This window comes from Lipophrys pholis, assembly GCF_963383615.2.
Source record: "Lipophrys pholis genome assembly, chromosome: 7".
Taxonomy (NCBI): Eukaryota; Metazoa; Chordata; class Actinopteri; order Blenniiformes; family Blenniidae; genus Lipophrys; species Lipophrys pholis.
This window is the reverse complement of record NC_137638.1, coordinates 7520146-7547839: the sequence shown is the minus strand read 5'-3', so window position 1 is coordinate 7547839 and position 27694 is coordinate 7520146. Positions and strand designations below refer to the sequence as shown.

Below are 27694 nucleotides of genomic sequence, written 5' to 3'. Positions count from 1 at the left end.
GATCAAAGTAATCCTTCTCATTAAAGCCTACTTGGAGATTTTATTTGAAGGTCAGTTTAAACCAAAGAGAGCAAGTCATTTGATTTGAGTACAAATTGTGTAGTTTATCTAAAAATATATATAATTTTTTTCTGGGAATGTTCAGTAAATATAAAAGGAATCTCAGCTGCGACTTTGAATACTTTACAACACTGATCCCGTATTGAATATTAGGACTACTCTGTTGATCGGTTTACCGTTTTGGCTCCACTGAAAAAGTCATGTCCTGACTGTTACTACCAAGCCCATCATGTGACACGTACACTCCTCTCTTGTTACCGCAGTTACATAATCGGATCTTGTTGGTACAACTCTTGCTCCTGGCAGCCGGCGTGCCTCAGAGCGGTTTTGACCTGCATTTCCTAGCTTGCAGTTTATTCTGTGAATAAAGAAAGACGGGTCCAGCAGATCCTGAATTAAAGTGTTCTTTAATCTTCACACCACCTCTCACATTGAAAACAGAAAACATTTCTAAAATCACTTTTGTATGTACTTCATTTACAACGGCATCCTGCTGGCGGCGGAAATGTAGCGCTCACTATATTTTCATTTTTATAAAATTATATATATATATATATATAAAAAACAAAATCTGGACATATGTACACAAATACACCGTAGGTATATACACAAATAGAAAACACTCAGATCTCCCGGCCTATTTCTCTTTGGGTGATGGCGTAAGAGCTAGCCCCGCTAGCACTTTGTAGGACCACAACACACACACGCACACACACACAGACAGACACACACACACAGACACACACACACACAGACACACACCTGTAGCTTCAGGCCTGGCAACAGTCTACTCACAGTAACTACAAACTCCTCCTTTAAAATGCTGAGTCAGCACATTCACTGGTTTCTTCAAAACAGTCCGATCGCCCCATCCTGCGCCGCTTCCGTCTGATGGGAGGGGTTGTCGGTGCCTTGCTTAAAAGGCACCTTGGCAGTAGATGGCGAGGAGATAATCTGCTCTCCCAGTCGATCCCTGGAGAAGGAGGAGGAGCTTTTCTTTGGCCTCTGTCCCTTTTGCCACACCGAGCGCGTCTCGGCTGAGGAGCAGCGCGGCACTTGGGGTGATTCTAAAACTCTTTGCTGTCCCTGAACAAGTCGATGCGCAGCGCCAACTCCTTGAAGGAGGGACGCAGGCAGGGGTCTTTGTCCCAGCACTCCTCCATGATCTCGTGTATCTGAGGGGAACAGTGCAGCGTTAGAGGAGCAGCCAAAGCAAAGACATGAGAGCATCATGACAAAGTCAAGTTTTCATGTATTTCAGTATTGCTGCACCTCTAAAGTATCAGCAATATTAGTTTTCTCACACAGCCATTTATATCTCTGGTATAAGGTTTATTTCTCCCAAAACGATTTCTGATGATAACAATCACTGGTTCAAAGAGAAGCAAAGTAAATAAAATTACTTTTAAACCTTCTATAAAGACCAGATCACCAAAATGTGCAAACAATGATGATTTTGTTGTGGATCATCCTTTTTTTTTTTTTTTTTTTTTTTTTTAACATGGCAGACCACAGTTTTCAGTTTAAATACCTTAATTTAACAGTGAATGACATCTTGACTGCCCATCAGTAGGCAGAAACTGTATTTTAAAATTAAAAGTTCAGTTCTGACCACGATGCAAAGACCTTAAACTATCTGAGCTCGTAGTGGACGATGGTTATAAGTTTACCAGGAGGAGAAAAAAACAAAAAAAAAACATGCAAGAAATAAAGGTATTAATTTCTGTGCAGAAAGAAAGGGTGTTTGTTAATCTGTTTGTCCCACCAATTCATAGTGTCTGGACACCAGGTTTTAACGTCAAAACATCTCAAAATCACTCAAAATCTGGTATCAGTTTCGGCGGTCTTTTGACCTTATCGACCTTTCATGTTCAGCACCAATATTAAGAAACCATTTGTTTGCCCCATCAATGATGGATGAGGCATTTGATATTTGGTCAAGAAGAGGAATAAGAGCATTATCTAACCTCTACGTTGAGAACAGGTTTGCTTCATTTGAACAACTATCACAGAAATTTAATCTCCCCAAGTCCCATTTCTTCAGGTACCTACAAACCAGAGATTTTGTGGCCTCTAACTTTGCTCAATTTCCATTACGTCCACCTGAAACTCTACTGGAAGCAATTCTCAAATGTAAAGTCAACACAAAACAAATAATAAGTAGAATGTACATATTACTAAATACATCTAATGTGGATAATCTGGACTCTCTCCAACACAGATGGGAAAAAGATTTAAATGAAAAAATTCCAGAAGCAAAGTGGCAACAAATAATACAAAGAATTTACTCCTCCTCAATATGCCTTAGACATGCTGTGGTTCAATTTAAAATAGTCCACCGTCTTCACTGGACCAAAGAAAGACTAACTAGGTTTAATAAAGATATTGATCCTACATGTGACCGTTGCAAACAAGCTTCAGCCACATTACTACACATGTTCTGGCTATGCCCAAAGATGTACAGTTTTTGGCGGTCTATTTTTGAGACACTCTCTATAATATGTGGAACAACAGTAGATCCCTCTCCAATGATCTCACTGTTTGGTGTGGCCCCGGGGGCCACTCCTCTCCCTGGGCACTTCAGAAATATGATGGCCTTTTGCACCCTGCTCGCCAGGAGACTTATTCTATTTAAATGGAAGGATGCCCGGCCTCCTACATATGGCCAATGGATAAGGGAAGTCATGCGCCATATTCATTTAGAAAAAATTAGATATACCATTAGGGGGTCCACCAGAAAATTCTATATTACCTGGCAGCCATTTATCTCTTTTGTGGAAAACATGGCAGCTGCCAATATTGAAACATAACCCAAGTGACTATGTACCTGTTATTTTTAATTTTCCTTTTTGTTGTCAATATGTTTACAAATGTGCTTAGTAAGCTTGCAGATGGTCCAGTAACTGTGGGTGGGTGGGGTGGGGTTATTGAGAAATTGATGTAAAAGTTCTGCGATTATATTGTTTATTGGTTGTATTTGAAAATAAAAAGACATTGTTCAAAAAAAAAAAAACATCTCAAAATAAATGTGGAATTTATTGAAGGGGGTTTTGTTCAGAATCTCATTGAAATTATTACGACATGAGGAACCTTGTCTTGCTTGATTATTGTGAGGACCACAGTCATTATTTGAATTAATTATTGTCGAAGTTACAATTTTCTTTTTCCTATTAATTAATGAAAATAACTGAATTCCTTATTTCATCAACTAAATTGACCATTTCTCAATAAAGTGCATTTTAGAACAGAACAAGTCATATCTGGTTTAAGTGTCGTTAGATGGACTTTACTATAGCCATCACCTGTGGAACCAATAACTTCTCTTTTGGCCAACGCGTGGCTCCACTCGTTGATGAAACAGAAATAAAGCAGCAGTGTTGAGTGGGGTACCTCAGTGGGACAGCCCAGAGGCAGAGGCAGCCTGCTGCCTGATCGGAGGAGCTCGATGAGGTGATAGACGATCAGCTGACCCTGCTTATCGTTCCCCATCATCGACATAAACACCTGGTGAACAAGAGGAGAGTGAATGACGAGGGTTCGCCGCAACACCCGGGGCGGAAACCGTGCAGGTAATCAACATGACTCCGAATGTAAAGTCGCAAAACGTCACGATCATGTGTTCAGGGAAAAAACGTCAAAATAAGAGCGGTGACCCAGTCCTGGGTGTGGATAAGATCAGACAGTCATGACTGCGAGAACAGGTTTTCATCGAGTGTGAGGCGATCATGGAAACAAACAAGGGTTTGCGGTGACGATTGACTTTTACTCGTTCTCGTCCGTTTACTGATGAGTTACCATGCAAGATGAGCTGCTGCACGCGAGCATGTCTTTGTACTTACTGCAGGAGGGCTGCAGTTCTTATCACTGTGTGTGAAGAGCTCATAAAGCACCACTCCAAAGCTCCAGATGTCGGACGCCACTGAGAACTTGCTCTCCGTCAGTGACTCAGGGGCATACCTGTAAAACAAAACAAAAATGGCTCGTTACCCGGGAGCCTGTCTGCTCTGCTTCTGCCAAGAGGGGCTGGAAACGCACATCAGACTCAACAGAAAGGGCTGGAGTGACACTTGGAATTCCAAAAAGTCTAAATAATGAGAGACTATGTTTGTTTTTGAGGTTACAGGTTCACTGGAGGACGACACAAATCTTCAGTCGTCCGCATTATTTCAATTATGTGACTACTCTGAAAGATTTTCTGCTAATTCAGCACCTGTTCCAGGCTTTCGTTTTTGTTACTATGCATGCAAACCTCAAAAGGTTAAAGGTAAGTTAGTTGGCATTTTGAAAAAAATCATTGTTGTATCCCACTTTTTGTTTTTTGCTTCTGCAAATGAAAGCGGAAATTTGTGCTCAATATTGCAGCATGTATATTTTATACCAGAAAATGGGGCTTTCTCCGGGCTCCTTGACCATGTAGTACTCTTTGTCCTGAGGCAGGACTTTAGTGAGGCCGAAGTCTCCGATCTTCACCCTCAGCTCGCTCTCGACCAAGATGTTCCGTGTGGCCAGGTCTCTGTGGATGTACCGCTTACTGGACAGGTACTCCATGCCCTGAGCAAGACAAAATACAATATTTCCATCACTGAGCCTGAAATGCAGCATCTAAAATCCCACTAAAACAGGCGAGGGAGCGGTACCTTGCAGATCTGAGAGGTGTAGTGCACCAGCTTCTTGTGGTCGATCCGCTCCTTATTTTTCATGAGGTAATCCCGCAGGCTCCCGAACGGGAGATATTCCATGATGAGACGCAGGTTTCGTCGACCTGAAACAAACAGCTCTGCTGAATATGGCGGCAGGAAGAATCGTGATGCTGCATTTTTATTAGCGGATTAATTGTTTCAGCTTATTAACTATTTTAAGACTAATAACTAACTTCAACCAAAATAGATCTGTTATTGAGTTTTAAAGTTCTCTGTCAATGATTGTACAACCCCCCCCCCCCTAAAAAAACCCCAAAACAAACCCGCAGTTAATCATAACTTCCTGAATTTTCAAACACACAGTCTGGGGATGAGGAATAGACGGTGAATAGCTAACATCACTAGCACTGTTACCATTATATTCAAGTATTTTAGGTATGGAAAACATTTTTCTTAACAAATGAAAGAATCCTGGATCATATCTACATGTCTGTTGTTTGTAACGAACGACAGAGCTTGAAAATTCACTGGTATGATAATTTAACCACGTAAAAACCTTCTTGTACTGGAGAAGTGGGTCCTCATCCAATATGGCGGCCATGCCGCTACAACCAGTCAATGAGGCGTCCATTTATAAATACGTATTCAGTTTTATGACATGAATTGTGTGGAAAGCTGCCAAGAACAGTCGCAGGCCAGGTTCCTTTTTTTAATAGTGTCTATATGCTGGACAGCTGCTATGTTTTTTTTTAATCATCGGAGTGTGTCTTGAAAGGTGCCATTATTTTACTCACTAAATAAAGGTTGCAGTCATTGAGACTTGAGGCTTTAGAATCGTGTGGCACGCTTGAGTGAAGTACCTGCGCTGTAGCAAACGCCCTTGTACTTGACGATGTTCTCGTGCTGGAGAGATTTCAGGATCTCGATCTCGCGCTCAAAGTCGCGGATGTGCTCGGCCGTGCTGTGCTGCAGCTTCTTCACAGCCACCACCTCCCCCGTGTTGTCCTGAAGCGGGTCGTAGCGACACATCTCCACGCTGCCAAAGTTTCCCTGATGGAAAAGAAACCGCTTATAATTCAATGTATGCCTTTGCTGTTGCTGCCCACATCAACTCTTTATCCTTTATGACCTGGTGGAAGTGATATTTGAACCATGGCTCTTTGGTCACAAACCCAACTATTCACCGCCAGGCCAACAGAACCCAAGAAGTTTTGAACTCTTATGTAAAAGATATGACAAGTATATCCCCCCATGTGGCTAACCTGCGAATAAATACCTGAACAAGTTACACAACACCAAGTATTTCAGATAGTGCCGAAGCTTTGGTTGTCCTCTCACACATACCTTGCCCAGCTGTTGTAAAAATATGAGGTGTCTTTCCTCAAACTGAGCTGGCTCCTGATTTTCAAAACCACCAGTGGTCCAGCCAGAGCCCGCCGTCCTGTTGGGCAGGATGTCGCTGTCCACGATCAACTCGTAGTCTGCAGAACACAAGAGGACAGAATGAGCTGAACTGTGTGAAGTGAATCTACATTGACTGAATGAAATGAGTTTGTTTTGATGTTTTCAGATGAGAAAAAACTGTTTTTCAACACTATTTCACTGGTTACAAACCAGGGTAAAGACATCTCGTAATTTCTATTCTCATCTCCAAGCACATTAACACATATGCATCTGTTTGGGGGGTTGTTTACTGCCCTCTCCTTCAACCTTTTACAGTTATGTAACAGGTCCAATATGGAGAGGAATCCCTTTAACATGATCCCTTCCCTAACCCTTCTCGACTCATCACCCCTCGCTTCATAAAAAAGAAAAAAGGCTGGGCTCGCTGCTCGCTGCCAGTTTGGTGGAAACACCCTGATCCACACGCTTACGCAATTTGACATTCCATGCCCGTGTGACCTAGATTCCCGATCTGGCAACGACAGCGCTAAGGGTAATTTTGCTACCAACCTGGTGTGAACAAGCTGTGGAGATCTCGGATGACGGCGCGAAACGTGGGCCTGAACGTGGGCTCGTAGTCCATGCAGCTGGTGATCAGGTTGGCCAGCTCGGTCCACTTCGGAGCAGGCAGCTGGTGGTAATGCTCGTAGAACAGAGTTTTCTGGGAGGCACAAAGTGGGTGATTTATGCAGTTGTGCCAAAAGGTAAACAGAGAGCTGAGGATGTCTTTGATCACTCTTTTCAATCCAAAAATATGTCGACATCTTCGCTCATGCTTATTAGAACATAGGTTTCAGGTCACGCCGCTGAGTCGTACCTTGGAGTTGTCCAGCGTGGCTAAAGGTTTCTCCCCACCGCTGCAGATTTCCCACAGTGTGGTGCCAAAGCTCCACTTGTCCCCAGCCTGGGTCAGCTTAGTAGGGTCCTCAATACATTCGGGAGGGACCCAAGGGATTCTCTCAATCAGGACTAATCAGACAACAAAGATCATACAACAAATTACATCTATAATAGGTCCTCAGAAATACAGTCTTAAATAGAAATCACAGTTTTTCCATTTAAAGTCATGCCCGCCCTTTTGTTTCTGACTCGAGAATACATTTTTAAAAATAAACGAACTATAAGACCTTCTTCAGTACTTTGCTTTTGTACATGTAGAAATACACAAAATAAACAAAGTATTTTCTGCATATCAGGATCTTTCTACGATTTTTATTTCAAGTTTTTAGTCCCAGTAAATTAATCCACAGCAATGAAGCTTTCAGAGTAAGCTTATTGAATAGATATCTACTGCCCCCCGCTGGCAGAACAGGGTTATCACTACTCAACAAAACACATTAACTCACTTTCTTTAGGCAGGACAATGATGCTGATCCCAGGGTCGCTCAGTTTTATAAACGGGGGGTTCCCGGCCCTGCGGTCCTCCTCTCTGATCAGAAGAACATTCTTAGCGCACACGTTGCCGTGAACGAGATGCTTTTCCTCCTGCAGGCACACGAACATACTGAGGTCACGGAAATCTGCATCACTTTGGACCAGTTCAAGATCACAAATGTGACATTAATGTAGATTTTGTACCAGGAAGTTCATGGCCCAGGCCAGCTGCTTGGCCACCTCCAGCTTCCACAGGATGTTTATGGCGTTCTTGTTCTTCTTCAGGTAAGTGTCCAGTGAGCCAAACTTCACAAATTCCTGAACCATGATGTCTGCGGGGGAAAAAAAAAATTTGTTTCACATTGAAACTTACTGAGAGAACATTGTTTCAAACCATTATCATCATTTAAATCATCGTCGAGCACCACAATCTCATTTTGTAATGATCTTAACAAAATCCACATATTTAATGGGGTGGAACAAACTTGTATAGTTTATTTTTTGATTTCTTTTGGCCAGAAAGTTTCGTTTATCAATTCAAATAAGAAGCACAAAACCAAAACTTCTGTGATGTTCATTTGACCTTATGAACTTGTGGTGCTTTCGAACCTTCTGCACACACTCATGGCAAATAGCTCAACAAGCATTTACTAAAGTGGACTGGATGAATGGATGATAGATAAACTTTAAATAGATCTCTGCTCCCTAAACAATTCTTAAGTTACTCTTTTGTACATCAGCGGTGTGACAGGTACATGACAAATCTCTAATTTTCAGAGATCTGACTTTTTTGGAGCCACAAAGAAAGCTATATTATTTCTTCTTCTGAATCTGAAAACCATTGAGGTGTTTCTGCTTGAACTAGAGTACATGAAAACCAAGCACTTCAAATTCTGAAACGACAACACAAATTTAAAGTCTGTCAGTCTTGCTCACAGATTTCTGCAGATGTGTTCAGTGTTGTCGTCACTTCTATCAGAGTGTTAATAAATCTATCAAAAGAAATATTACACAAGCATGTTGCTGCTACAGAGAAAATCCTGTAAGAATCAGAATATTTTATGATACTTAGGAGGTAGGAGTAAATAAGCTTTGCTTCTTTATACTCTTTTTTGGATATGTCGGGCCATTATTTATTTAGTTTTTAGGGACTGAGCCTGAAGGACTTATTTTTAACTTGCTTTGAAAACCCTGGCAGCCTTGACGCTAATTTGATAACAACAAGGTAGCTTTCATATCGCAGCTCGGGTCTCAGTGTCGTGTTGCCGCTCTTAAGACATTTGTTAAAAATATCAATGTTCTCTTTGAAATATTTTTTGTCTTGGTGGTTTGTCAGTCCGGGTGCGAGCCCCTTGCTGGCCAGTTTTGGCCCACGGGCCTCATGTTTGACACCTCTGGTCTCTGGCTTTTTGTGAGAAGTTAAAAGAAGAGCTCTATAAAAAGCTGCATGCAGCAACACGAGACGCTCTCCAAAAGTCTAGCTTTTCTGCCAGAAGCAGTTAAAGATAATAATCGATAAGATTATCATTTGCTCGTTTGTTTGACAAAAATAGTTGGATGAAATAAATTGGCTTGAAAAACAAACAACCTAGAGTAAATAGTTTGTGTTGTGTGCTTGTTTTTCAAGCCGTGTCCTGAAGGGATGAACACTTGAAAGTGAAAAGACTTGTTTGTTGTTGCTCTGTGTATAATTTGAATTAATCCCGTAAAGTTCAATTTCCATTTTGGTTTGTTGCCTTTGTTGTAACTTCTAATTAGATTCATATGATCAGTGTTATAGCATACATTTTGTAATATCCCCTGATACATTGAAAAAAACAAAACAAGACACAAACGGTTTTATCACACAGCAAGTCTATGTGGGGAAAAAAAAAAAGCTTTTATAGGTGATCAAGAGGAGCACCTTTGTAACAGTAAACTCATCATGCACATTACTAAAGCTGTGTCATTTTTATACAAGTTTAAAAAAAATAAATAAATTCCCCAAGGGGATTAATAAGGTATTATTAGTTTAGTTTAGTGCACAGATGGGCTCAGAAAGTCCTTTGCCAACCGTGTTACCATCTGATATACAGGTCAGCCGGAGCAGAAGCGCACAGGGCAGCGCAGAGCAGCAGAGGTCCTGCAAGGTGAACGCAACATTTCTGGGCCAGGGTATTATAATCCTCCTAAGAATAGGCCACCACGCTAATGGTTTGATCACGGCTCTGGGCCGCAAGCTAATAGTGAAGATTACAGTGAGACACAGAGGTGCGTTTGCCATCACTGCATCAAAATCACTTGCTTCTTAAACAATTAGGACGTTTGGTGGCGCTTGAGGACATAACTTGTCCCTGAGAGTGGAGGGCAGCAGACTTACTCTCTTCTCCGCAGACACACACGCCATAGTTGAGGATCAGGTGCTTGTGGGACAACTGGCTCATCATGCTGGCGGCTTCAAAAAAAGACTGCAAAGAAGAAAAAAAAAAACAACCCTTTATTCACACACACACACACACACACACACACACACACACACACACACACACACACACACACACACACACACACACACACACACACACACACACACACACACACACACACACACACACACACACACACACACACACACACACACACACACACACACACACACACACACACACACACACACACACACACACACACACACACACACACACACCTTTGAAAAACATTTTGTGGGGGGGGGGGGTTGTGAGTAAATGAATGGAAAACTAAAACACAGTCTCAGCGGTGCAGTAAGGGGGGGGGCTGATACAAACATGGTTACTATGGCAACACGGCTATGGTACTAATGAGTTCATTGAGATTAATCAGATATATCTGGAAAATATTGGAAAAATCAAAACAATTAAACAAAAATAACCTGCTATTTGGAAATGCCAAGACATTATTACTATTTATTACTAATTATCATTAAGATCATACAACATCGACAGTTGCGGAAGCAAAGGGAGGGGCTTTTGGATTTATACTTGATCAAGAGTAACATCATTGATTCTTAGTTTGGTGCGTTTGATCTCAGCACATTTTTTTTTAATGCCAACTCAGCATTTCATATTTCTAAATACTATAAAGTATTTCCAAAGCTCGACTGGTAGCAGATTTGTGTGTCATAAATCCGTTTACACGACAATAACTGACTAACTGACTAATGTTCTGATACAGAACACTGGAATACAATACAACCATTCATGCATGAACGCAGAAAAAAACATTGAAGGTCCTTTAAACCGTCTTTCTTTGTCGTACACGACCAGTCAGTTCCATTTTTTTTTGTTGAACGAGTCCTTGGCAGGTAAAAATTTGATTTCACCTTAAGGTTTACTGGAAATGACGCACGTATGTAGTATGGGAGGCTGGTTCCTCGCACAAATCTTACATAAAAAAAAAGTTGGATTCAAATCAGAGGTTTTGCCGGTTCATCTATCAGACCTTTCCCACGACATCTGAAAGTCCAGCTCAGCGTCATGTGAGAGTTTGGACAATTTGTGTGCCAATTGCAGGAAGATCAGTATTGATTCAGCCAAGTGTGCAAACTTTGCCACATAACACACAATCTGGGGCAAAAGACAATCCCGAATTCATGGTTCGCTGGTCTCCGGAGCCACTGACCTCAGAGTAGTTCCTGTGCTCCTGATCCAACACCTTCATGACGACCTCTGTCTGGTGCATCAGCCCGTAGTCTCCCAGCTCCTTGCGGACCCCTTTGAAGATCTTTGTGAATGTCCCTTGACCCAGACTTTCCATCTGACAAGAAGATCAATACAGCAGAGACCGTCACATGCAAACCTGAACAACAACGACCCGACACGTTACAGAGGAAATTAAAAAAATAAGGAAATGGAGACTTGTCACGGTCATGACGAGAGGTTGATGACTTACAAATTCCAGATCTTCTTTCCGGATCTTGTGGAAAACCATTTGACTGATAACGTGTCGGTGCAGGGATGGAGAGAGAGGCACTCCGGAGCCTTTGTTGCTTCTGCATACCAGGAGGCAGGACTTTTCTGTTGATGAAGAAACATATAGTAGTTGTTTTTTTGTTTTTTTGAATTTCTCACCAGGTGATGCAAGTGGTTCAAGAGAATTTGTGAAAATCGGTGTGGGGCGATTTACAAGAAGCAAGTGAAAACTTTGAGTCACCATGACCTTTGTGTTACAGATTACTGGAAAAGTTGATGGTGTCTTTAAGTCTTAAAGTTTCTTAAATTGTTTACATTGAAGGCAAAAACGGCCCAAATATCTTTCAGGATCTGGATCCAGGTCACTTTTCTATGTGATCCTAAAACAGGTACATGGCTTTAGTTTTTTTCCGGAGTAACCTCAGTATGAACAGCAGTGATGTATTTCATAAAACTTCTGTCATCGATCAGCACCAGGAAGAGGAGGGGACACAGAAAAGATCTCAAACAATGAACGAAACTCCACATCAACACATTCCTCCTGTAGAGTCATTGCTCATTATTTGTTTCTTGTCTTTCTAATTTCTCTGATGGTTTTGTCATCTCTGATTGAAGCTCAAGTCATAAACGCGATTGACACATGTAGCAACCATTAACGGTGTTATGTAGTTCGCCTGCGAATGGCGGCCATTAGTGGTCAGCTATTGTTTAAAAGTCCCATGTAAATCACAACGCGATCAGCCATGTGGAAAAAAAAAACAAAAAACAAAAGTGAGTGTCAACTTAAATGGAGATTGAAGAGGCCTCACACAAATGATCAACATCCCAATGATTTTCTGTTGCTGGTATAATAACTATATGGACGAGTTTGTAGTCGTTTGGAGTTTTGGGTGATGGAGGGAAAAAACAAACAAAAAAACCCCCAAAAATAAAACTCTGTATTGTCCAGCTCTGACTGGTTCTTCGGGTCAATTCTTTACTGTGTTATGAAATATGACTCAAAGACACACCAAAAGTAAACACGACAGATCATCAATCAATTCTTCCATTCAAAGTGCCCCCCCCCCCCCCCCCCTCAAAATTTCTTTCCCAGAGTTATGAATGCACGTCAGGGGCCGAGTGATGCTATTGCAAAAGTATTGACCTGCTTTTCCCATGATCACGCTTTTGTAAGTGGGATCAACAGAACACATTCATAGCATTCTTTAATCAAATTATATAGCGAGTCATGCAGCCAAAACGAAAACTTTGATGTGTAATTTCAGGATTTTCTATATTAGAATGTTTCTTGATTTGTTATCGGTCCAGCCAATTCAATTACAGACAGGGCAGCTAAAACCATGTGAAGAAAAAGCCAAAAATCGCTCAACACATTTAGATTTCTTTTTGCCTGCTCTGAACTGCAAATGCTTAATGTGCATTTTGTATTTGAGAAACACTTGCATGCGCATAACACCACTTCTGCCAAGTCCTCAACTTGACGTGACGCAGACATTTCTTAAAAGTGCCGTTAATGCTCAGAGTGTACAAACAAAACAACACAGAGAACTACTACTTTCGATTCTAACACAGCCCATTTGTTATTTCCGACCCAAAGAACATAAAGTGAGGAAACATCATGACCAACTCTCAAACAGAGGTACATTTATATGTGAGGAAGGGGACAAATTAAACAGTCTGAATTTATATGTGACTTGGCTCTTTAAACTTTGAGTAAACAAACAACTCCAGTCTAAAAATGTTAAACTCTTCCTCAGCTGATGCCTGATGGTTTAATACTTCGCCTCTTGATGTTAGAAAAACACATTGGCTATACTGTTTATTGTGATTGTGTTCCAATTACCGAAAAACATGATTGTTTACAGCAGGGGTGTCAAACACATTTTAGTTCAGGGGCCACATACAGCCTAATTTCCTCTTGAGAAGCCGGACTCGTAAAATTGTGCCAAAATAACCTTTAAAATGAAACTTTTTCTTTGTTGTGGCGCAGGGTAGATGTGATAAAAAAGGTCTATTTTAACAAAAGCTAAAACAATTAGTACTAAAAATTATTACAATCTCAATATAAAGACAATTGTAATGAAAGATTCTGATGTAAAATACAGTGAAATATATATATATAAAAAAACGTATCCTATAGCTGTTGCATTACACATATTTCCACAAACACGGCGTGGCTTTATAGCAGCAAGGTTGCTTGCTTTCATATGCAGCATCCCTGACGTCTCAGTGTTGGGTTGTGTCCACTACTCAACAAATTTCCTTAAAATGTTTACAATTTGTTCGGTGGTTTGGCCCACAGGCCTTATGTTTGACACCCACTGGTCTAAATTGTTATTAACTCTTGAGCTTTGATCTGATTTGAATTCGAATTATCCAAGACAACTGACGAACGCGTTGCTGAATTGGCAATAAATAGATTTTCCAGTGTTAGGAATGTCAACAGAACTGGTTTACATCGTGCAGCAGCGCACACAGCTTTCGGCGTACCTTTGGATTTAGGAGGGCAGCACTTGCTGAATTGGAAAATGATGCTGTCTGAGCGCACAGTTTCCTTTTGGTAGCAGCTGAGTAGCTCCTGGAGGCTACTGAAGTTCCTTTTGGTTCCACTGAGGTTGAACTCTCCACAGGCAGACCGGGTTACCTGGCAGTGCTTGTATTCCACCGTGTCATACACCTAGCAGAGAACAAAACACAAAAATCCCGTTTATGTTTCCCATCTCGACATCAATCAATGGTGCCTGTTCTATTGAGCACGACAAATACAAAATGCCCAGAGGTCGCTTTAGTGACAATAGCAACGCATGATCAAAAAAAGTAAAGAGATACAAGAAAAGAAAAATGATAACACAAGCTGCTGTTCGGCTTTTTATCTTGCTATGCATGTTCAAAATCAAAGGATGAAATAGAAAACTTGAGAAACTCTTCAGGCAAAAGGAGAAAACAAGTTTATTTCTCTCTGATGTGGGATTGCGAAAATGGACACAAAGACAATTTTTTTTTAGAGTCCTCTGCTTTGCATTTATTTGAATACTAATGAAGTGTGTGCTAAACTAGGGGTAGTGGACATGAACACAATGTGGCATGAAGACAAAAACATCATGGACATTCCTTTTATTTTACGTGGAAATTACTATATTTTAAGAGAGCTTGTGGCTTGTGGCGCTTTGATTGCTTTTCAGATCCTATACATAAAGTGAACAGATACTATGAAAATAAAGTGTACATTTGTCACACAGAAAAGCTATCAAAACATAGCAACTTCCACCGAAAATAGAATGGATATCCGCCGTGTTTGGTCTTCATGTCGGGAGTAACCCGGCAGTCATGTGACCTAAAGCTTGCCGGCTGAAAAGTATAGGCAGATACAACGTACCCATGTCACATTTTCAGAATCATTCTGTGCAATTTGGTGAAGTAGCAGTTTTTGGGTTGAGGACAAATGTGGTTATTACACAATCTGTAGTGAAACTGGGTTGAATTGGGCTGTTTGTGGCCTCTGAACTAAAAGGAATTTGACACCCCTGTGATAAACTAAACCTGTCAGTCTCAACTGAGGTACCTGGCCTCACAGTAAAAATTTCCCTTCTGTGTCAAAATTTAATTTGTACAGGGCAATGAACACCAGAAAATTTAATTTTTTTTCTTGTGACAGTCAATGTTTCCTCCACTGTTCGGCCTCACTAATGCTGAGGTTGGTAACTAACCCTCCAAATAAGAGTCTCTTGTTTTCTTTCTCATGGCATCAATGACGAGAAATCAAATGAAAACCTCTTAAATTTGATTGCATGGTTATATAATCTCACATTTAATGTGAGTGGGGTAAAAAAATAAAAAATAATAATTTTCATCATGAATCAAAAGCAAAACATCACGGAGGCAAAGACAAATCAGAGAACACAAGATATAATCCACTGTATATGCACCTATATCAGATGTGACCAACATAGAGAAAATTCAACATTTTGATTCTAAGCTGAACCAATACTTTGGCTTAACAAAACCACCAGTGGTGAGTGACACACACCTCAACAGGGAACGTCAGGAAATACTTGTTGAAGTCTTTGGGGCTGCATCGCAGGATATACAGCCCACGTTTGTTCCCGCACTTCTGGAGCTGGCAGACGGCAAACTCCATTCTGCAATAGTAAAAAAAACAAACAACAACATGCAGAGTAGTGAGAAAAACAAAATACAATGTCGCGATGCAAACTGCAAGCAGCAGAGAAACATTTCTGGATTTTTTAAATATTACAAAGTGATCTAGGACTTTCTTCTCGTACAGTGCAATATGTACAACTAGTGCTGTGCAACTTAGAGAAGGAAGGAAAAGAAGCTCAGGGAGGCTAAAATACGTCAGTCCAAAGTCGGATTTGTATTTCATTTTTCTTTGTCACAGATTGTAATAAACTAGTGTGGCATTTATGTACCAAATACATTCACCATACACAAGAAACAACTGGTAAGCAGTGCGGTAATAGAAAAGAAGCTTGTGCATCCTGCACATGCAATCAGACAATTTCTTCCTAGGTTTGGTAACTTTACTGGAATGGCAAAAAAAAGGTGAGCGACACCAACATCCTTGATGGACTGTAAACATGGAGGAGGTCCAACTTGTGTGTTTTGTAAATTAACTGAGCCAAAGCTGGAAAGGAAAGAAGCTCGAGCAGAAAATGCTCAACTCCTCTGATTAAAGCACAAAAAACAATGAATGAAGAAAAAATATATTAGAAATGTTCAGCTCTTCAGACCAAACTCTAAAATGGTTATTACTAAACCCTCCACCAGGGACTTTTTGTTTTAACCCGAGATGCAAAAATTCCCCCCAAACTAAATTGACAAGCTGGGTCCAGCATTAAAAACACAATGTTCTCCAGGTGGTTCCTAGTATGAGGGCAACGTTCCTCAAGTTATCTGCAGCAGCAAAGAGATTTATGTGTATTTAGATTTGTGTCTGAATATTCATGGGCATGACGGAACTTTTGACAGTGTTTGGTTATGTCAAAATGTGTGTTCGAAGCAGAACTAAATGGATACTACTGGGCTTCAGTGCACAAACACACACAAATGACAATCACAACTCTTTTGAACCACAGACGAGCCCAGTGATCCTCCTGATATGATGTGCTCTAGCTATTCATCAGTTGTTTGATCGTTAATCTGTGAGTGAAGTATTTAAATTTTGTCTGCAAATTCCTCCAACTTCCCAAATGCAAAGGGACTAATTACCTCGACATTAACTTCAGAATCAAGGCTTGATCTGTTCACACAATTCCAAAACCCCATCACACGCACAAATTTACACCACTTTTGAATAAACTTCCATCCAAACCTTGAAAGTTGTAGAGGCTTTAAAAATAAGTCTGATTAAATCATTCCAATCAGATTTTTCACTAATACTCACGAGATGGGGCCGTGGCAGTGACAGGATATGGACTCGACGAGTCGAAGAGGGGCCACTTCTTTACAAAGGTAGTGGTGTGCGTCTGTGGTTAGCCGGTAGTAGCCGTCGATCAGCGAAACAAATGAGAGGGCTTCGCTCAGGTCGGGGAACTCCAGCTCCTGAAACATTAAAAAGAACAAAAGACATCCAAAACGGTTCATTGAGACATGACGCTATGAACAGGAAACTACATGTTTATCATGATTTATTCCCGCATCAAAAAGCTTGATGGGAAAGCAAACTATTTCACGGAGTGAAATTACCAGAGTTTTGCCATCCTGCTTGTTGATGGTGACCACCCGGCTCTCTGCGGCGCCCTCCTTGCTGGCCTGTTTGATGCTGATGTCGGTGACGTCGGGAAAGTCGCACAAAGTCTGAAGTTCCTGGTAATACAACGAAAGATTACCAAAAAAAGAAAAAGTATACTCGTCTAATTTTTCTTCTTCTTGGTTTTATGTAACAACAATTCCCTAAAACAGAAGATCTGTGTGAACACTGATCAGAGCTGATAAAGGCTCTCGGAAACAGACCATAGCTGCCAGGAGATGTTACACGTGTGGTGAAGTAGTCATTCGTAGCAATTAACAAGCAAGAAACACAGCACATGCTTTAGGGTTGTATTTCTCTTGTTTTTTGTGTTATCTCCATCAACCATGCCTTCAACCGCTTATTTTAGCCCGTGTGCTGCCTTGGTAACAGGACACGGACTCAATTGACTTGACAGTGGTGTCTATTAGTTCTTTGTATACTAATTTGGGAAAAGCTGGAGTGTTGAGACTGGGGTCAATCCAGGATGAACCAGTCATTCATTGGATCCAGCTCAATAGAGTAACTGACTGTCAGCGACTTTCTTTATTGACGACCGGCAGAGGAACTGACATTTGTAGTGGTTAGCGCTCTTGCTTCATAGCGAGAAACTCCCCAGGTCAATTTCTTGTATCGGGAGCCTTTCTGCATGGAGTTTGCACAATTTCCCTGCGCTAGGGTGGGCTTTTAGTCCCGCTGTCCACAAACTAAATTGCCTCGAAGGGTGTCAAACTCCTTTTCATCAATGTCGTCATGGCCATGATAGTTGTTCTCAAAGCGCCGGTTTAGGGTTAGGGGTTCTACGCCTGCACAGTAGCAACGTTTCTGCCGTCAACTCGAAGACGTCTGAGCGTTTTCAGAAAGTGCCCGTCTACACAGCGACGGAGCTGGAGAGTTTTCAAAAAGTTGCGTAGTCAGCGGGTCCATGCACCGTTGTGTATTAACAAGCCCCCGAACTATTGCATTTTCAATTGAGATCCTCGTCGTCTAAACGGACTCTGAATAGCACAGAGGTGTGTCTGTCTCTGCAATTAACCTTTTAGGTCTATACACTTCTGTTATTAAAATATGAAAAACCTAACCATCTGTTGAATCTGTCCGTTTTTGAAGGCTAAATTTTGCAAATGCCAGCAATGCCAGTTGTCACCGGAACCAACCTGGTCCGAGTCTTTCCGCTTCTCCCGACACCACTGTATGCCGGTGTCCGCAGCCACCAGGATGATGAGCTGCCCACTGGACGGCTCCTTGACCAGGAATGTCTCCGTGTAGAAGGCTTTCTCCAGAGACTCCATGCTGATGAGGTACTTGAGCTTGAGGTCGCGCACCGTGGTCCGGCACTGGCTGAACTGCTCGATGAAGCGCTTGAAGCGGAAGCGGATCCGCTTGCGCGTCAGGAAATTGCAGTCTTGGATCTGAGCTCTTATGTCCTTCGGCAGGAAGGACTTGTAGCTACATCAAAAAGGACACTTTTAGAACAAATGCTTTGAAATTATAGTTCAAGTGATTAAACCGTTTTATTTGAAACAATGAAAACCACAGAATTGTCAGTAGATGAAAAAAAACAACAACAATATTTCGGAAGACTGGAAGAGTGAACTTTTTAGATTCAACATAAAACACGTTCGGGGGTCCTTTGTTTTTAGTTTGAATTTGCAATTTGAAAAGGAAACCATGTCACGTCAACTTTGAATAATTCATTTTCTCATGAACACAACTTGCAATCAAAGGACTGCTGACTCAACATTTGTGCGAAAGACATTGGTTTACGCCTTTTACAAAAAAGGGAAACCCCTAGAAGGTTATTACGTATACTGATGATGGGAAATACCCAGACACATTCAATTCCCCTACTCACTCAGATTCACTTCCATGAATTCCTCAAGTACCTTATAGTGTGGTAGATGTCCAGAGGCGACATCTGTCTCTCCTTGGCTGTTCTCGTCATGTCGAGCACAGCCATACCAAGGCACTCCTCCTGGGTCTCATGGGAGTTGGGGATCTTCACCAAGCCGGTCACAAAGTCATACCTCCACTGCAGAAAGGAGGAGAACACAGAAGCTGGAGCAACCACAGGCCAAATGCTTTGATCACCGCATCTTATCTCTACATGCAGCAGTGTACTCTCCAACACAACAGCCTCAACTCCCAATTAGACTGCAAGGAATTTAATGTATAATTCACCGGCTGAAAACAACATCTTATCACAATGAATGCGAGCAAGCATGAGTGATGGCTTAAAGGCTCCATACTCAGAATGTGCTCAAATGACCCCCCGCGGCGTGGCAACCCTTCTCCCTTTTAGGCACGTTCCGGGACACCGAGGCAGATTTCCACCGACATAATACCAGATTATCCTTCAGTCGAGGCAGGACTCAACCGCAGTCATATTACTGGGCTGGGCTGCCTGGGAGGACCTACATGCCACCGCGGGCTTCCCGCTGAGGCGCCAAAGAGTCAAAAAGACTGGATAGTCGTTCAGTACACGGTCTAGCTTCACTTTGACAACAACTTAACATATAATACACAACATAACAATTTGCTGACGTAAACTGTATCAAAACTAATCTATCAGACCAATGGAAAACAATTTGTTTCATTAATGTAAACTCACCTGAGACCTGTGTTTTTGTAACTTTACAAGGTTTACACAGAGAGTGACTTATTTCTCTTATATTATACTGCGGTTATTTGACTGTCCTGACAGAACAAATATAGGAAACTGAAAGTTCTGAATCCCTGAAATCTCTTAATTGCATTGATCACTGAGGGGGAAATATCAGAGTGGTGGTATTGGGAGTCAGCATGATGTCCATGGGGTCAAACAAGTCGTGCAGCATGATATACATTTTTTTTTTCTATTAAAGTTACTCTACCAGTAAAAATATTTAAAACATACTTCCCATAAAAGGTCTCACTTCTGCACAGGGAATAATACATGAAAATAAGACCATTACCACTCAGTTCCACAAATTTCCAGATTGTAGATCATTTTTCCAGTTGCAAATTGAAATCTCGCGAGCTCCAGTGTACAAACGGGATCTTGTGCACACAATGCCATGGCAATGTGCGAGGGTTTCCGCAACCGCCACGACGTCAACAAACCAGAGGTTGTTCCGACAAATTTGAACGCTGGCAATACATGTTTGTATGAGTGTAAAGACCAAGTGCCTTCAGAAAGGTATTGACAACGTACTGATGTACATCAACAACGAAAACTGGGTCAAAAATGTTCATTTCTCCGGTGTGGATTCTGGTAGAGCAACTTTAATCTGAACTTCAAGTATATGAGCTTTTAGTAGATTTTAAAGTTCTGAATGAGTCAGCGTGTGTTCCCTTTATGCATCATGTCTCTGCTTTAAAAGGTTTCTATCTTTGTGGTTTCCGGCTTCTTGGTGGGTATTATTCCCACCAGAATTATAATTTGCTCAAATGAAAACAATATGTCCAACACAGGAAATGTTTTTCTATCACTAGCAGACTCCTCGGAATTACTCCTATATTAATGAAATCACCAAAAAGAAAAAAAACAAACAATACAGCACAACTATTTGCATGACCTAAACTAAACAGAAATAGTGCATTAATCCCAACACCAGGCTGAAACTAAAAAAATGAAGGATTTTTAGTTTGGGTCAAGCATTTTTAATCTACCATTTTAATTTGCAGTGACTTTGTTTTAGGTAATTCTGTAATCTCCGCATCTGTAATCCAGTTCCTCGAAAATTTGAAATATCAACCCTCATCATTGTTTTTTGGAGTAGAACTCATCAGTTGATAAATTCAACCATCGTACAGAACAAGTTTACCTTAAAACTTAAAAAAAGAAAAAAAAAAAGCACACTTTTTGAGCCGATTCCCTTATTTTTGGAACCAATTATGGATTTAAACCTAAACTGAACTTCTAGCTTAATACATATTTCATACATTTATAATGTGATGGCGTGCAAATGTATTTATATAAACTTCCCTGAGCTCCTTTGTCATTGTGATTAGGGCCTCAGTATTGACAGTATTGATGCTTAGCGTTTTCAAACTCATTTTAGTTCAGGGACCACAAACAATTTAATGAAGTGTGCCGGATTAAAAAAGTGAAAGCCTAAAAACCTTTAACTACCAACAACTTCTGATGTTTTTCTTATCTTTAAAGCAAGAATGTACCCCAATCATACATTAAATTAAATATATTTCCTATATTCAACGATGCACAATAACAGTGAAATATCAAAATCAAATAATAATAAAAAATAAAACAAATCACATGCTACAATTGTCACCCATATTTTATGGGGTTTAGCATCCAAAAATGCAACGAATGACCAGACTGGGGTTTTCCATTTTCACAAGTCCATCCTAACAGTACGGCCTTTATGTTAATGCTACTCAGCAGGACCTTGTAGGTAATTGACTTTCAATGCTGCTTCACTGATATTTTGGCTGGAACGACAATATAATGTTATGTCCAGTAATATACAGCTAATTTGACTGGAAAATTAACTTCTGTTGAATGCCAATACTACCCATATTATTGTTAAGTGGTCCTGCAGGCTGAATTACACCCTCAGTTTTGAACCAGCCCCAAACTCTCAAACAGATGAATTTATTCAAGAAAACATTCCCATTAAAGTTTACATTTAAAACCTCAAGACAATCCGCTCCAGCTGGGTCGCTGTTGCTTTTTGCTTGCATGTGATGCCATTTCAGAGAAAAAATTAAAATCAGGAGCAGCACAGTTTGTCACTTATGCATTTTTCTTTCAGGAAAACCTTCATTTAAAGCGACACATTCTCCACCCAACAGATAATAGAGCGCTTGTTGTAGGAGCTGCGCTGCATGGCGTCATATCATGTTCCTCAATATTATATAAACCACCCACATATGAAGGACACTTTATGTCGCACTGTCAGAGTTGATGAGGAGGGCACGCTTACCTGAAAGAACAGGTATGACATTACAATGTCATCAAGTACGGGACTTTCTGAGCCCTTGGTGACCCCGTATCTATACGCCCTGGATGCTCCCCCACTGTACCAGCCAGGAAAGTAGTATCTGTGGTTAAAAAAAATAAAAAAGTGATGAAAGCAAATTCAGTGGCTATTTCAGATGTTAGAAATGGTGAAGAAAATGGACATAGGCTACCTTATTCTGAAAAACAGATCTTCAGAAGCCGAGTCGTCGAGCTGGAAGATGTGGTTGGGCGAAAACCACAAGTGGTCCCGCTCTCTGAAGAGGCCGAAGAGGCTGCCGTAGAGAGGCGATATACCTACAGCGAGGAGAAAAAGAAAAAGAAAGAAAAAAAAACACATTGGTGAGCTTGACCTCAGTATTTAGAGCTTTCAGGAATGTATATTGTCACAGACAGGATGCAGACTATTTGTTTCCAGTAACAACACAGATGAAAAAAGGTCAAGAGAATCAAAGGCTTGGAGTGTTTGGTTTGTCATCAGAGTCATGCCGGTGAAGTCTATTCTCGTCTCATCTCGTTATTACAGCTACATTTTTGCTCATCCTTAAACGTCATGAAGAAAGTGAGACAGACTGGAAACAAAGCAAGGAGACGATTGAAAAGCAAACGTTTCCTTTCAGGTGTTCTGACTTCAATTTGGCCTTTTGATAGTGTGTGTGTGTGTGTGTGTGTGTGTGTGTGTGTGTGTGTGTGTGTGTGTGTGTGTGTGTGTGTGTGTGTGTGTGTGTGTGTGTGTGTGTGTGTGTGTGTGTGTGTGTGTGTGTGTGTGTGTGTGTGTGTGTGTGTGTGTGTAGACTTCTGGGACTTGGGTACTCACTGCAAGCCTTGGCTGCATCTATGCACAGCTCCTCCGTCACATAGTCCCCAGGAGGGTAGCTGAGCGGGCCGCCACAGTCGCCCGCTCCCTGGCTGCTGTTGTAAAAGTGGAGCCTCAGCACGGCTGCCATCTGCCTCGGGTCCGGAGATTCCCGGTGGGCGGTCCCGTTTTGGTGGACCGCAGGGCATGTGTCAGTCACAGCATCCATGGCTGGCAGGGAGGCCATCAACAGCACGCACCTTTAAATCGGTTCAAAGCACAACGTCAGCAGGAAGTACAAGGGAGGCTTGTCTTTGTCCCCTTTCTCAGCAAAGTGTGATAAATGTAAAAATCTGATGAGGAGACATGGTATGATCTGTTGCATAAACGGTTATCAAGACCATTACATAAAGCTGCACACAGAGGACGCACTGTCTGGAAGAAAGGTTATAAACTCTGTAAATCCAATTCAGAAATGGGCAGCTCTTGGTGAGAGTCATCCACTTCAATGCAAACCCATACATGAGACGATTCTTTTTTTGCTATTTTTCTTTCAATCCCAACTGTACATCAAATATTCTTCTCTCATTATTTACTCAAGTTGAAATAGTGAAGACTGAAAGCGTCATCGTTCCAAACATATATCCAGACTGCACTGAGACGGAAGTTAAGCAGTATAATTAAATCCTCTCTTTCAATTAGCTGCTATTCAGTCAGCCTCCCGTTCCCTTCGCTTTGCTTCAAGGGCAGAGTTACATCCATCTCAAAATCAAGTTGCCAGAGTACAATAACTCACTATGAGTGATTTCTGACTGTGTCACCTGTCACATACTCACACGTTCCCAAAGGGAAAAAATATTAAACGGAGTGTCAGACATTCAAAACATACAGTTTTTCCCGGCTTTAATAAATGCAAAGGCACACAAGTTGACAAAATTAGTTCAGTTCGAATGACCAACGAGTAGAAAATATTAATTCTAATATTTTCACATCTCCAACTTTCTTTTAATGGCACAAAAGTAAATTAACCAGAATCTCCCATTTATAAACTGGCACCCTGAAAACAAGATTTTGGGTCCTTTCAGTATATACAAGGGATTCACCTTGCAAGCGAGACACGAATTAAAAAATAATGGACAATCTGCAAATATTGCAAGAGAGTGACAGCAATGGTACAAAAAATCCATTTCCCCCTTAACAGCTGTCCACTCAACTGGTGGAGGGAAAATACGAAGCAGGAGCGACTGCGTTCTCCTCTAGCAAAAGCCTTCGTTTCCATACCAGCCACCTCCTTCCCCAGTGAAGGGATTTTTGTTTTTTAACAGCAGGTGATATTGTGATTATTCAGGTTTCAGCTGCTGCCAGAGAATGTGGACATATTATTACTTATTTCTTTATTTTTTAAATTAAGCTGGGGACAAAGGTTATTAGCCTCTGAATCTTTATTGAGGAGAGTTTATGAGATTCATTTAAAAATCCAGTTAATGCCATGAAGAAAACTGCTCTTAGATATGGATGCCAGCGTCTTCTCTGCATTTGTCCTGATGTCCTGGTCGCATCCTGCTTTCACCCATGGATCAGCTCCAGGGCTCCGTGACCATAAAGCCGTTTTCACGCGGACCCACTACATGCAACCTACTAATCCTAGACCCCTGCAGTCAGTACAGGGTTAATGTGAACCAGGGAAGGTAGTGACAAGTAGTCAAAGTAACTAATGTCCAACGCCCGGGACTAAGAGCATTTTATTTATCCGACTTTCTCTTCAGTATTTGAATGAAAAATATTTCCGTATTTCAATTTCCCCCAAAAAATTGGTGGTGGGGGGGGGGGGGGGGGGGGGGGTATTTACTTGAGCCTTTATATTTGTTCTTGTAGCAAGTTGAGATGTTATAACTGCTCTCCTGTTCAGTGTTGTATGTGCATGTTTACATACATGAAATAAAGAAATGTTTTTGAGATCATCACAGTGCATCGTATCATTTATTTTAGAAGCTTTTAGCTGTTAATCCAGGTTGGACTTGATTTAGTTATTGAATACAAATCAAACCAAGACTCAGATCAGTTGAAATGAAAGTGCTAATACTGTATTTAAATCGGTTAAAAAGGTTCAGAACACCTGATCGAGAGCACTGACTCTCAACCAGGGGACTCCGATTAGATATTAAAGCAGGGGTGTCAAATGTAAAGCCCGTGGGCCAAAACAGGTTGCATCCAGCCCATCAAAACACCAAACAGATTGTAAACATTTCAGAGAAAACATTGATTTTTTTATTTTTTTTTTATTTCTCAAGAGTAGTGAAATTTCCAGGTTATTATGACTATTTTACCGGTCCGGCCCACTCAAGATGGAATCGGGCCAGATGTGGACGGATGTCCTTTCTGACGCAACCGTCACGATTTAGGGTTAAGGGCCGTGCTTGATAACCCGCAGCGGTGATCTGTTGGCAGTGGGATTTGAACTACTTTCCTGATCTTTAGGATATTACTACCCAAATCTGAGTGTAATCACAACTTTTCAAAAACACTTCCAAAGTGTTTACAATCATACTCACGACACCATTTTACTTCTATGACATCAAATGACAAAAAAAAATGTGCTGTAAAAGCAACACGAGTAGCTCATTTCTTTTAATCAGGACGATTTGTGTCACCCGCCTTCAATCGAAATTCTGGGACACAAAGGTGAATGTGGTCACGTTTGTCAATGCATCGATGCTACAGTCTGTTGACTACGAGACCTTTTTGCTGATTTCTGCAGTTTGTTTAAACTGCGACAGTGAAAATAGTCAGATCAACACAAACAGTGAGAAGCACCTGCTCCAATATGAGGAAGTGAAGACAGTGACAGATCAGCACTTTTTGAACAAGAAGTTCCTTTTACTAGATCATCAAAATATGTTCTTAGGGTTTGGTGTTTTTTCTAAGTCAGTCGGCCACATGTTTACTCCACCGTGGTGCTCATTATTCACATATTTTAGTTGAGCTGAGCGTTACAGAAAGACCGACACCTACAGCAGCATTGGATCCCAATTGAGTTGGGTCATTAGAATAATGCTGTTAAAAAAACAACAACTATAAAGTAACAGCAAATCCACATTTTTACCTTTGTTTTGGTGCAAAGAAGAAACCGGGAACATTTAGTGCATCATTAATGATAAAGTTGCTTTTGCAGAAAATTACCTTTAAATTCCTCTCTGTATTTTTTTAAGCTTTGCAAAGTTATAAAATCTGGCAGGCTGCATGTTTGAAACCTCTGGTATATGCACTTTTTCTTAAAACAGCTCCCAAGGTGGTACTTTTCAAAAATGTTCCGATCCCGTCTCCATGAAAACAGGGGAAATGCTGCTACTGCACATAAACACCAGGGCTTTGGTAAAAAGTTCTTCTGCACATGCGTGAATAGATGGACAATAACAACAACGTTTACCTCCAGTGTCATCACTCCGAGTCCATATTCTTTGTGTAAGCGCCATTAAAGTTTATGGTGTATTTTTCTCTGCTTTCATGTGTGTGTGTGTGGTTTCCTTACAAAAACATCCAATAGCACTAACTTGTGGCCCAACATGAAAACTACATGGTTGTCGACACATTGTTTTCATACGTTTCCATGTAAACAAGAAAACACTAAATCGTTTTTTCATGTAATCGGGAAACGCAATAGACACAGATAATTCATTTTATTCTAATTTAATTAACTATAAAGTGCTAGAAGATATGGTGCATATGTATCACCACGCTACAGTATGTTGGCATTTGCCATTGAGAGCTTTTGATCGCATATTTGGGTTCTTCTTTGTTTGTGTTTATGTTGCCAGGTATGTTTGATTTAAAAAAAAAACAAACTACTTCACACTTCCAGGACTGTTTTATGTCACAGGTAAGTACAGAAACGCAACATTTTAATTTATAACGCGATCTGCACGGTGGCGATCTCCCACATGCAGAGCGAGGCTGTCAGGCTGACATCTTGTCAAATACCCTCACCCTCTGCTGCAACACAAACCCATCAAGGCCGTGATCTGTCGCTGTTAGCGGCAGTAGATTAACTTCACGCCAGCAGCCGCACACACCCACCCAAACACACGCACGCACACAACTTCACGCTACGTGCCTCGTACATAAAGTGCGCAAAAAGCATTTCCGCAAGCATGCAAAGTGAGAGTTTACTGGTGCCCACTTTATAATCCACTTAAATAAAGCTGTCAAGAGTTATAGCGGTGAGTGTAAATACTTACTTTGGCGGACGAGCCAGCCGTGCCGCTAGCTAGCTCCCCGCTAGCCGCCTAGGCCAGCGCTGCAGCCGGGGTGGGGGGGACGAGCTGCGGGCTCGCGGCTCGCCGCTTCGCTCCGTCACTTCTCAAGCGCAAACACAAGCGATTTGTTGGAAAAGCCTCGACGAATATTCATTATTCTAGCGCTCAGTCAGCTGACGAGCTGGCTCACTGGCTGCAGGAGCTGCGTCTGGTCAGCTGGACGTTGCCCATCGCGGCGCCGCGGAGGAACTTCAGCTCTGTTTATCTGCTCAATCTTTAAAACTAAAAAAATAATAATAAAAAAAACACGCCGTGAGAGAGCCGCACGGGCTTTCTTTCCTGGACGTGAACACGCGGCTACCAGGAGAGCTACATTATTGACACTTCTTTGTCAAATGGATCAGCTTTAACAATCTGCGATCTACTTTGAGAGCGGCGGCCACAGTGAACCGAAACAGTGAGTCAACACGGAGCCTCTCCCACTGCA

The 27694-nt window shown here is 41.3% G+C and overlaps 1 protein-coding gene across 2 annotated transcripts; it reads right to left on the bottom strand.

The window, feature by feature from the left end:
* Positions 1–989: 989 nt before the first annotated feature.
* Positions 990–27688, bottom strand: jak2b (Janus kinase 2b). 2 transcript variants are annotated; one of them, XM_080468075.1, is made up of 24 exons: positions 27190–27688; positions 22976–23214; positions 22332–22455; positions 22124–22241; positions 19082–19227; positions 18353–18644; positions 17153–17272; positions 16851–17008; positions 15474–15585; positions 13937–14123; positions 11427–11551; positions 11157–11291; positions 9877–9964; positions 7722–7849; positions 7490–7628; positions 6961–7112; positions 6654–6804; positions 6045–6181; positions 5561–5750; positions 4698–4822; positions 4439–4611; positions 3900–4017; positions 3451–3564; positions 990–1235 (listed from the first exon to the last, which is right to left on the bottom strand). In XM_080468075.1, exons 2-24 carry the CDS (start codon positions 23199–23201, stop codon positions 1128–1130), a joined length of 3366 nt encoding a protein of 1121 aa, XP_080324201.1. In that variant the 5' UTR covers positions 23202–23214; positions 27190–27688; the 3' UTR covers positions 990–1127. The 2 variants fall into 2 exon arrangements, with proteins under 2 accessions (XP_080324201.1, XP_080324200.1); XM_080468074.1 differs by lacking the exon at positions 990–1235 and having other exon boundaries at positions 1565–3564.
* Between the last annotated feature and the right edge of the window lie 6 nt (positions 27689–27694).

Excerpts from the sequence above, each read along its gene's own strand:
- jak2b (XM_080468074.1), bottom strand. The coding sequence starts at position 23,201 with ATGGCCTCCCTGCCAGCCATGGATGCTGTGACTGACACATGCCCTGCG. Across the intron at positions 14,124-15,473 it reads TCCTGACGTTCCCTGTTGAG|GTGTATGACACGGTGGAATA; the intron begins GTGTGTGTCACT and ends GTTCTCTGCTAG. Across the intron at positions 6,805-6,960 it reads CCACGCTGGACAACTCCAAG|AAAACTCTGTTCTACGAGCA; the intron begins GTACGACTCAGC and ends TGTGCCTCCCAG.